This window comes from Falco naumanni, chromosome 4 (assembly GCF_017639655.2).
Source record: "Falco naumanni isolate bFalNau1 chromosome 4, bFalNau1.pat, whole genome shotgun sequence".
Taxonomy (NCBI): Eukaryota; Metazoa; Chordata; class Aves; order Falconiformes; family Falconidae; genus Falco; species Falco naumanni.
This window is the reverse complement of record NC_054057.1, coordinates 79,886,721-79,898,603: the sequence shown is the minus strand read 5'-3', so window position 1 is coordinate 79,898,603 and position 11,883 is coordinate 79,886,721. Positions and strand designations below refer to the sequence as shown.

At 46.3% G+C, this 11,883-nt stretch overlaps 1 protein-coding gene across 3 annotated transcripts in view; it reads right to left on the bottom strand.

Moving 5' to 3' along the window:
* POLR3E (RNA polymerase III subunit E) overlaps nt 1-11,883 on the bottom strand; it is a 30,179-nt gene that overhangs the window by 988 nt on the left and 17,308 nt on the right. The window contains exons 15-20 of one of the 3 annotated variants that reach the window (XM_040590848.1): nt 10,946-11,005; nt 9,796-9,953; nt 9,440-9,504; nt 7,374-7,870; nt 2,604-2,696; nt 1,564-1,689 (exon numbers count right to left, since the gene is read on the bottom strand). In XM_040590848.1, the coding sequence (XP_040446782.1) occupies nt 1,564-1,689; nt 2,604-2,696; nt 7,374-7,870; nt 9,440-9,504; nt 9,796-9,953; nt 10,946-11,005 (999 nt within the window). The other 2 variants (XM_040590849.1, XM_040590850.1) reach the window with 2 other exon arrangements.

The window sequence follows — 11,883 nt, the reverse complement described above, 5'->3', positions numbered from 1 at the left end:
AGTCTCTCGGGTTCTAATGGCTTCTCTTCCGCTCCCACCCTCCCACTCAGGGCATTTGACACAGGCTTAAGTACTGACTAAGGCTACAGAACTGACACTGTGGAGCTTAAAGGGAGAATAATATCTTTTTTTTCCCCCCAAGGTCCTGGGACTTGCACATTGCAAAAACAAATAAATTGTGGGGGCTAGAAAGAGGGTTTGCAGACTTGATTTGCAGATGCAAAAATACAAACCCTGTCAGTCTGTTCCATTGCGTATAAAAAGGGAGCACACACAGATGGGGAAACAGAAGTCAAGAAATCCCATTTCATTCAAAGAGAAACCCAATCTCTTGTGGCTAAAGAAGCCAGAGAATGTTCCTATTTCATTAAATCATACTTCTAAATTTTATTTCAGAAACAAGTTCACCTACTTCTGCAACAAATGCATTCAAGGCAAAGAAGCCTGATGCAACACAAGGCTGGTCGCATGATGGCTTCGTGACTTACATACAAACAGTACCCAGGTTTGGAGGGGAAGGTTTTTTTTCTAGAAACAGGTTATCTGTTAAATAGCAACAGCATCATGAAAAACTAATGCCAGTACATTGTCTAGGCAGTCCAGGAGAGCTGATATCTGAGCTCATCTAGTCACCTGACAAATCTCCCAAGCACAGGCAAGCCACATGAAACACTTTCTAGCAGGCAGAAATGTCTGAGCTTATTTTAACGCAAAGACGACTACGTTCTTTCAAGCAAGACCAGTTTGCTTATTATCACAGCAAGAGATCTGTAATTTTTCAAATGTGCAAATTCCATTTGCAGATCCCAATGTAATAAAGTACTTAAGCACTTGTCTTATTGTGACAGTGACCAAAGGCCCAGCAACGATTATAAAGTATTACATTAGCTGGCAACTTTCTCCTTAGCCATACTGCATGGCTTTTAAAGCTTGCCAATCATGGCCTCTGTGGTACTTTACATCTTAAACTTCTTTAGAGAGTAAATGGTGCACCTTCAAAGACAGAGATGAAAGGATTCAAATAAACATTCACAATGAAATGTGTTAACACCTACTTTGCCTGCTTGTTGTGGCTAGAGTTCGGCTGGTACACTGCTTAGTGCCCTGCTACGCGAAGGAAATGCATTTCCTTCTGAATCTCTGGCACCTGTGCTCTTCCAGCCTTAACCAACACCAGTCCGCTGGTAAACTCGGAACACTGTGCAGAACCCTCCCGCCTCCGCCACGTTTAACTCCACATTATTTAAAAATAACTCTGAAGTATCTCATTTACTACACACTATTCTCTGCTGGTCCAAGATGACAAATACTGATTTGTTGCAATAACACAAAACAATGTGTGAGTCACAATCACTACTTCTTGGAGGGAAAGAAGGTAGGAGAAGACAAGTGTTATTTTTAAGAAAACAAGCTGGAAAACAGGTTTTGTCCACATTTCAACAACAATTGTTCTATCATCCTCAGCATTTGTCAATTCAAGGAAAAGTATGATCCTTTGCTCGAACCAAGCATTAAAAATTCATGCATTAATTTGATCAAACCCACAATGGAATAGAAATTTACCTTTAACACTCTATCCACCTCCTGCTTGTTTAGATCTTCTCCACATTCCTGACTCAACTGATTCTGGATGACGTTCCTGCGCACTCGATAGTTTTTCGAAAAGATTTCAAGCAAAACTTGGCGATGCTTTAAAAGAAAATGTATCATAAATACGAAGAGAAGAATAATTATTCCTGTCTTTCTACAGATCAAAACTGCACGTGCCTTAGTCTGTATGAAACAGTCACTGAACTACATTAGAGGATTCTTGCTTCACAATCCCAAATCTGTCCCGTATACCTCTCTCCAGCAGTGCCCAAGCCTCTGAGGGCTCCTCAGTGATCTTTCCATACCCCGTGGCCAGACCTGCACCTGGGGCACCTCCAAAGGTCCTAGAACATGCTGAAGAAGGGACTGCAACATTCTCCTCTCAAATGCTTCCCACGGGAGTTCACCTGGTCCACTCCAGCCAGGAGGCTGGACACTACTTGACTCTTCCCTATAAAAAATTATTTAGATCATGGACATAGGAGCTACATTGTCCATCCACATTTCAGGTGCCTTCCCTTTCACTTCATATTTTGCATATATTGCTCTGATAGCAATAACAACTCAGGAGATGCTTACATATGTTGTAATAATTTCCTGTTCTAAATATAAACAGATACATCAGGTAACAGCATCATTTCTTCTCTGGTTAATGTCACGTTAACATCAAAAGGAAAAAATAATAATATTGGACTAGATCCTCATGTGAGGCCTGCATCGGAGAATCCTTTCTCCTCACAGGTTCAAAATTATTTGTTCCGTCGAGCTAGTTACTGACATGTATTACCATCCTAAGTTGTTTCTGTGCACACTGCCTTGTCTTGACACAGCAACGATCACCCTGCGAGCTCAGGGCTTCCTCTCAGCTGGACACAGATTACTACTGAGAACTGGATGCTTCAATAGGGAAACAGGAAAACTACCTGCTGTACCAGTTCCAGAAACACAAATTCAAACAATGTCAAATGCTCAATAAACATCTATTTGGGAATGTCACTCATTTTTATCTTTACCTGATCATAAGTGTCACCGGCTTCCCAAAGTGCATAGACCTTTAGTTCATCTGGTGAAGCAGCAGTCTGTGGAGGAAACTTGAGAACAAGAGGCTGTTAAAAATAACCATCTATTTAATGAGTTCTGCTTAACGATTCTATCATACAGTATCCCCGGACACCCATTACTGCATCAAAACCGTTGCTGCCACGTAGTAACTACTGAAACAACACAAGCTCCTCTCCCATTCCACACCTGAAGGGGTAACTTCGCTGGGGCAGCCCCTGTGCCTGCTGAGATGTGGCCCCTCCCGCAGCCATGGGGCAGACACCTTCTCGCAGGCTCATGACTTCAACAGAAACATTATTTGTCCCAAACCTGCCCTGCTGGGTGACCCTGCAGCGCGCAGATCACGGGACGAGCCCCATGGCACCCTGACATGCGCCTTGATACACCCGCACCATGTTTGACGGTCACGGTGGGGTAAGCTGGGGCCATGTCTGGCACACCACCAGCTATTTCATAGGTTTAAAAGGGAACTGCTAGGCATACTGGAATCCTGTGAATTTTGCATGGTGACAGTTTCCCACTACCAGAACAATCCCAGGGCTTGGATGTTAGCCGGTATTTCATGGCAAGGTGTCCAGATTTTTCCTGTCAGCAGCATTTACTTCCAGATCATCCAAAGCAATATTCAACTGAGAGCACCAAGTGCACCACAGGGTCTTTCTGGAGGTTTTCACATTTACAGTGGCAGGTCTTAGACTCTATCCTGTGTTTACCTGCTTCACAAATCCCAAGTGAGCATTTCTGACAAGAACTGTGCTTCTGCTGTATTTGTCAGCTCTGTTTTGGGGCAGACTACAGGACTCCAGAAGACTGAACACTGATGGACAGTAAACCAGACACTTGCCCATTTCAGGCTCCCAAAATGAAGTGGGTTTGTTTCTTTTTTCCATGTGCCAAGCTAGAGGAGTAATATTTTTTTTTTTTCTGAGGCAGCAGTCTCACACCCCTGCACACAGGAAGGAACACAGCTGCCTTCCCCCCCTCCATGCCCCAAATTCCTAAAAAAGTAAAATACCATCCATTTGCCTTAACACTTTCCCTTGGAGCAGTGACTAATGAGCAATGCTGGAGTATGCCTCCACTCCTGACATGTCTCCTCCTGTCTGTCACTAACAATTTATTCCCTGCTAACCGCCCAGGCGACCTAAATCAATCATCTATGAAAAGCTAACAAGCCAGTCCTGATTGTTCCAGTATCCCTCAATCCTGGCTGCTGGCACGAACCAAGCCTTTCTTCCCAGTCGCTCTCACACCATGCCAAGACTTGTGCATCGCAGAGCGAAAGATCAGCCTTCCCTTTCATGCTTTGCCTCTGATCGTAGTGCAAAGGGGAAGAGTTTTGTCCAGTGGGAGCTGCCTGGTGGGATTAGCAGCTTTGGCTCTCGCATTGGTCCAAATGGCTGGAATATAACAAGGCTCTACACTTGGTTTAGAGCCAGGATTCAGGTTTATTAGGCTCGTAACACCTGACATAATTCTCTTCTCATAAGGACACCTGCCTTTGAGGAACAGTATCTTGTATGCTTGCAGCGCAGACAAAATCCAATACTTCAGCCTCCCTCCAGCGAACAGCTGCATCAGGAAAAGCAGGATGCAGGGCACCAGGAGCACACAGCCACAAGCTGCCCCACTGAAAAAGTCACTCAACACAGACCCAGAATGCAAACTCTGCCTGCTTCAGCCACGTGTCTGAAATACAGCTGTGTTTATCTGGCCATTTGTGAGGAAACAGCTCCCAAACCAACACAATACTTACTTGGGAAGAAAAACCCACAGGATCTCCTCCTCCCATCCAGCCTTACTCTGCAAACTGTTGCAAACGCTGCTGTCAACAGCACCCTGCTTGCTTGCTGCTGTCATACAGTCCATCTACAGGAGTGGGAAATGCCATCAGTGACTCTTCAAGAGACATGCTGCTCTGTCCGAACAGCCTTACTTCTTGCCATTCGCTGTCCCTTTGCCATTTTATGTTATCTTAATCTCCCCAGCCTAACCTAGAAACAGCTCTCCACCACCTTAAAATCCTTCTTTAAAACGTTTGCCCTGTGCCCCTCCCTGCTCTAAGCCTCCAGCACTAGTGCAGGGCTTTTAGGAGATGAACCGCTGCCCCATGCCCCCAGGGCTGCCACGTTAAAAGGGAAGCTCCTGGGGAGGAGCCCTGGGCTTTGGGATGTCTCACGCAAGCACTGAGCACGCCCTAAAAATAGCCACCACCAGGCTACATCATAGCCTCATCATAGCAAAACCAGACTGAAAGGGGCCGAGTCTGCCAGAAAAAACTTATCAGCTGGAATAATCCTAGAGGTAAACTGGTGAGCTTACGTCTCCAGGAGCCTGGCATTGGTGCTAGCCCCAAAGGCTCACCATTAAGAGCAAGGCTGCATTCCTCTCCTGTTACCGGGAGCCAGGCAGGATGCTGGCCATGGTTACATCATTTCCTGATGCCTCAAAAATATCCTCAAGTGTTGGGCAGAACTTTGCCACTGCATGGACCACTGGAAGGGAGCCAGCAGGAGCCAGCCACCCCCGTGCACCCCCACCAGTCTGCAGGAAATGGGTGTAGATACTCAGGAGGCAGATTCCTGCGCAAACTTTTCCCGTGGAGCTAAATGCAGGCTCAGCCTGTGCAAGATCTGGACACAAGCACCACGCCAGCGTCTGCTGAGGACACCTCTGCTTCCCCGCTCTTGTGACGGCAGCAGCAGCCCACTGCACTTGGGTGCTTCTGCCCAGAATTCACTATTTCTTTCCATGTGCTTTCCCTCCCACTTGGGAGGATGCTACAAAGCGCAGGCAAGCACAGCGCCCTGGAGGCATCCCCACGGCCTCATTTGCAGCTGGAGCGGCATCTCTTCTGGCTCCCCACAAATCTGATTTATCTCATACCCTGGGTGTAGTCGGTCAGCTTTATAATAAACCCTGCATCCCCCTGGTAAGTTTCCAATTGTCATTTTCAGCAACATGTTTTCTGTAATAGGGCAGCGTGCAAGCCAAGAGTGTCTTTACCCCCCACAGAACATAATTTTAATTACCTCAGATCATTGATTTTTATCACCAAAACACTTTCAATTACAGAAAACTAATGAGCATCTATGAAATCCCACGCTAAACAACCCTCCAGGCTTTCCGTGAGCTCAGGCACCCTCGTCAGGTTCTGACAAAATGGTCCAGGGGAACAATCAAGAAATACCAAAGCGGATGAGCCCATGCAAAGAGTAAAACCAGCCCCAGCACATTTGCCATCTGCAAGGAGCATCAGGGGGAGGCTTGGGGGTAATGATTTACATTGCTGATAACGGTACAGGCTTATACAGGCTCCTGTACAAGATCTCAACTTTTGCAGTAAATTCTGGGTCAGCAGAACTAAAACTGAACAGCAGACCTCCAACAAGAGACATTCCAGACTTCTGCACCTCTGCAGCTCTCCCATGACAGGCTTTTCTGAACAGAAGGAAGTTCCCAATCACCTCTCTTCAGGAGGATTTTATCTTAGTTGTTTTTTGAAAAAAGAAACTATCCCACTTTCACTCCTCACAGCCTTTAAACAAACAGCGGATGGAATAATTTCCAAAACCCCCAAATTTCCAAAGTCCCAGTCCCAAGTAACAGAGCAGCAATGACCTCAGCTATTTACCATCAGCATGGCGAAGGCACGCATTACACCATGTACAAAGGTGAGCCTGGCCAGCGCTCAGGCAGTTCCAAGCAAAAATTACTACCCTGGGACTTGGAAGCAGTCAGGAGAGAAAGCAGAAAGTACCACGATCGGTGGTCTACCTAGTGGCACCTCAAGTCTGTTACTGGGTTCCCAGGTGCCACAACATGCACTTCGCACATGACTGAACGTGTTATTTCTGCACACACACACCCAGCCCCTAGCAACCCCTACTCCTTAGCTGAGTTTCAACTCCCATGCTCCAGGCTCTGTCTCATCAGCCTGCCTGCTTCCTGCTCCTTCCGCCTTGCCTGCTCTTTCGAGCAGTTCACACATGTCTTTTCCTCTCTCCCCAAAGGCAGCAGCCTCGCAAGCTCTTTCTGGTTACAACCCAATCAGCACTGCCAGATGTCTTGTAAAATTAATTTCCTTTCAGGCTTTCTCCCATGATGCCAATTCCTTTTCCTTTCCTAAGCGATCTACTGTCACACAAACCTGCTCCGTCTCATGCAATCACACATGTAATTTCCATAAAGACAAAGAAACAAAGACACCTCTGCACAGCCTAGGAGGAAAAAGACTGACCGAAGAAACCTGCTGCAGATACGGTTTGTTGCTTCCCAGAGGGCTCTGCTGGGTGTGCCGTGCCGCTCCCAGGCAGTCAGTGCCACCTTCCCTTCTCCGCGTCCCTGTCCCTGAGAGAAGGAGCTTGTGCAGCTCCAGGACAGCTGATGGGAATCTGGGACTGCCTTAGATCATGTTAACAGGAGCAAGTTGGGGCAGTGAGTCACTGCAGCTCAGCAGCTTCGATGGGGAAACAGAGCCCCCAAGATAGCTAAGGTACGCAGCTCACCACAGAGCGAAGCAAGCAGAGGGCAGGGCCTGCCAGAAGCAGGATGCCAGACAAACCTCCAGCAGCTTCAACATATGCAATATTGGACAGTTACTCAGAGCACATCTGTTCTTCCAGTCCACCAGCACAGGACACAAACACTTCACAGCTCGGATGCTTCACCGCCCCCCAGCCCCTCCTCCCCAAAGCACACCGAGGGGAAAGTGTACTTACAGGCACCAAAATCTGTTTGCAGCCAGTGTCCAACACCATGTCCTGTAACATTTTGTCCGAAATGCCACTGAACAATGTATGTCCTGGAGGCAGACTGGCTAAGTGAAGGTTAAATAACCGTTTAAGCTCACTCAGGGTGAGTACAAATTGTTTCTTAAACGTTGAGGACACAAATGCCTTCAGTTCTTGGGCTACCCGGTCAATGCAGCCTCCAGGCAAGTGGCCATTTAAAGAGTCCATGGAGTCGTCCTCTGCATGGAGGCCATTGACAATGCCGTTGTTCATGCCCTCATACGCCGAGGTATCCATCGGCTCCTCGTCACTCACAGGCTCCTCTTTAATGCGGATATTGGAAACATCCATCTTGGCTGAGGCGTCGTTTGATTTCATCTCTGCCTTTTGCTTCTGCAACTCCTTCTCCAGCTGCCCATAGTTCTGCTTGACTTTTGCTTTAGCCATATTGACCCTTTGCTCCCCAGAAACCAGCAACGGATGAGCTAGGAAGAAACAAAAGATAGCATAAATCTCACCATAACCAGGCCTCCAGTCTCGCAGAATGCTTCTTGAAGGGCTTACAGTGAAATGAAAGAAGGAAACATCTGCTTGTGAAATGTAAGGCATAAACCCAGTTTGTTGATTAATTTTACTTTAGTTTGGGTAGGCTTTTTTTTGGTGGAGTGTGGTGTTTGTTTTCTTTTTAAAGATAAACATGTTGACAATTGTAAGCCAAATGCTTGGGGAAGGGTGTTCCAGCTGAGGAACCTGAAGCAAGGACAAAGCCCGCTTGTTTGGTCACTAGGGCCTTTTCCACAAATCAGGAACCCAAGGCACAGACTGTTAATACATCCCTACTTGTGACTCAAGTGCTTCTTTGCCCATCAACTTTTTTTTTTTTTTTTTAAGAGTACCTAGAGGCTGATGGGGCCTGCTGCAGCAACTGCCAGAGGCAGCACAAGGATGTCCTTTAGGTACAGCGAGGGGAGTGAAGGGGCTAACAGTGAACCTGAACACCCTTTTAGCATGAGGTGCACAGTATGAAAGCCTGAGACCCTCTTAGTATTATTACCCAGTGATGGGGGTAATCCCCATCCCCACTGGAAGGGACAGGAGGGAGCCCTTTTCCATGCTTCCTGCACCTCTTGCCCGTGTCCTCTCCCCACACAGCTATCCCAAGCTGAAAGGAAGGGGTGTGCTGGTGGCAGAGGAATCCAGTCTCAATGCCAAAGGAAGGAGTGCTGCGTCTAAAGCAAAAGCATGCCCAGCACACAGGCTGCTAGCTTCTCTGCTGTTAGGCTTGCTAATCCTCTCCAAATAACCCAACACCTAATTCTTCCAAGCAGATCAGACACAGGGTATTGAAATGGATTCATAGGCTCGTTTGTCAGTTCTGCTTATAGTCTTCACTGGCTCCAGCATCTGGCAGCAAGCCAAATACCTAGTTAAAGCTCTCTGGAATCTCAAGTTTTCACAATCTTTTAGGATTAGGAGCAGCTACTTTAATATTCTCACTTGAATCCATGGTGGAGAAGGATGTCAAAAAGAGACGGCTACACACCTTCTCACAGCTCCCTGCCAAACACCTTCTTGATCAACAGGTCAGCCCTTAACCACCCCCCAGAGAGCCTCGTGCAAATCAGGGAAAATAAAAAAATAACCTCATGCATATTTGCTTGCGAACTGAGAGGTGAGGCTTGTGCACTGGCCCTGTCCTCTCTTCAGGGGCTGCTTACACCCTTCACACCATGCAAGCTGCATTAAATGAAGAAGTGGATAACAGAACTAGCCGATTTTACACTATCAAACAGCAAGTCCCCATCGCCAAGGAACTCTCCCTGCTCTGCTACAAGGGTGCTACAGTAAGCTTGTCTCAACCCAACATCAGTTATGTTAGTACAGACCAAGGTCTGTCTCGAATAATCGAGAGGAAATTGCAAGGAAGGAAAAATATTAAACAAGACCAGACCAGTCCCCACCACATTCAAAACCAGAGAGGAACTCCAAAACATCCCCCAGGAACATGGAGGGACACGTGTGCTTCAAGATGATCCAAGCACAATTTCATTTACCTGATTGTGCCTCTTGTTTCTTTGGTGTCAAGTGCTCCTTTAAGAGATTATAGACCTTTTCTAATCTGAAAGACAAAGATAAAATACACCAGGAAACTTTTAGTTGTTGTGCCTGCATGCAGCCATGCCAGCTTTAGCCATCACCTAGAACACCCAATTTCTCCAGGGAGCCAAGGAACAGGAATGACTTGAACGATGTATTGACACCCCCCACCACACCACTGCCTGGTCACCGTGAGGGGGAAACCTTCGAGGCAATATAGATCAAATTATACATCAATGTCTACCGGAACTTAGTTTGTACTAGACAGTTCTCTGGTTTTAGCTTAATCCCCAAAATAAAACAAGTCATTTACTTGGCCTGAATGCCCATCCACAGCATATGTTGCCTCTGGACTATATCTGGATGCTTCTTAACAAAGTCTTCATCATAAGGGAGCATGAACTCCCAACCTTTGTTTATCCTTGCCACAGACATGTGCTCTAGGAAGTCTTTCACATCTTCTGGGCAAAGCTAAAAGAAAAAGAAAAAGCATAAATAACACGGAAGTCAATTTCCATAGGACATACTCAGCCATGCAGCAATGGGCATTGTTCCACGAGACAGGAATAGCTGGGCTGACTTGGCACATACGGGGCACCTCCATGAACACACACCCAGCTACATCAGAGATACTCATCCTTCTCTGCTGCACCAACACTTTCACAGGATGTTAAAAGCACAGGACTTCAGAGGGCAGTGGTGATTAATCACCTGAGAGTCAAATAGCTCACGGCATGTTTTGTGAAAAGGGAGTTTCCAAACTGAGATGAAAAGACTGTTGTGAAGAGAAGGGTATTCTACAATGTTAATCTTAGTTTAGGGCTGCATGCACCTACACATGCACAGCATTCAAGCAGCACTCGGTCTTACATTTCACAAGCAGATGGTCTGTGCATAAACTGACTTGTCTTTTATCATTTTACTGCATTTTAAGGAAAGAATTTTTTGGTCCTTTTTACTTAAATGTTTCTTATTTGTCAGTTTTAACAGACTATTCAGGTGCCCCAGTTGCTTTAAAGCTTTTCTTCAATACTGACAAGTGGAAAATGCTGGCAGAAGAGTTGCTATTTTGTAACACCCCCCAAGCAGAGTAGCTAGCCTGGACTGCACAAGCGCTGGTATGCTTGGGTGCAGGACCGGTCAGCTTAATTCCAACCGCGTCCAGCTTTCCACTGAGACAGATGAGAAAACAAGATGCATTCCAGCAGCTCAGCCACAAGGCCAGTCATACCCTGAGGAGTCCTGGTAACTGTGGGAGTTGCCCGATACATTTCTAAAAAGAGTATGTATCTACACACCTGTTCCAAAGCCAAGGCATGCCTGGTGAGCAGCACTGCAAGTCAGCAGTAACGCAGATGCTGAGAACCTGAGGAAAGGCTTGCAGCAGCATCCACTACCAACGTAGAGACAATGCCCAACACTAACTACCAGCTTCTGATTTAGGAAGAAAAAAAATCACTCACTTTTGTAACTGCTGCCACTTCCTTTCTCACAACCCAGCGGTCCTGTGTGAACTTCCACATCTAGGAAGGGAACAAAGGAGAAAAACTGAGTAACTGTATTTGGCAGTTACTTTACTGAAGTTGTAGTAAAGACCCTGTTCAATGACGTTACCACAAAAAATAGAAACCCCATTTCTTTCAAGAACGTGGAATTAGGAGATTCTTGGCCAGGTTAGTGGGAAAACACCTTCTGGCCTCAAACAGCCATGAACACAGTAACCAAAGCTTTGAGAGTCCATGGTTTGCCTTAGTGAACCTGTGACTACAACAAAAGCTATAAAGAATCTCCTGAACTCAAACTCCATTTAGCTTCTAAAAAAATACCCCAAAAGATCACTGCAGTGATGCTGGGATTCCAGGAGTCACACCTGAGGCTCAGCTTCTCACATACCTAATCACCAACCTAAAAAACTCTTCATCCAGTTCTGTTAACATGGGGGCTTGTAGAGGCTGATGACTGTTACCTTTCTGCAGTGCACAGCCCCGTATAAAGTTCCTGTTCCCTTCTTCAATGTCTATCACAGTCGCTTACAGTTATGCCAAGATGGCCTGTCACTTACATACTTGTTCCCAGTTAATGGAAAAGCTAGGTGCTCTGCACAGCACCTCCCAAGGTCTAGCATCCCGAGAGGCAGCTGCTGGGAGCTGGCTAACAGGATACACGAGGACTCGGGCAGAACACTGTCTGAACATGACCTTCGATTTCTTCCTGTCTCCATTTAAGTAGGCTATGACCTCTTTCAGTCTGTGTGTATTAATAACGCGAAGAATTCAAAATATCATTACTGCAAATTTCTTCCTGCTCTACGTCATCCATGCATCCTTCTCTCAGCCCACAAACACACAAAACCACCATGCTCACTTTAGGGCACAGAGCATTTCTGTTTTAAAGCACAAGA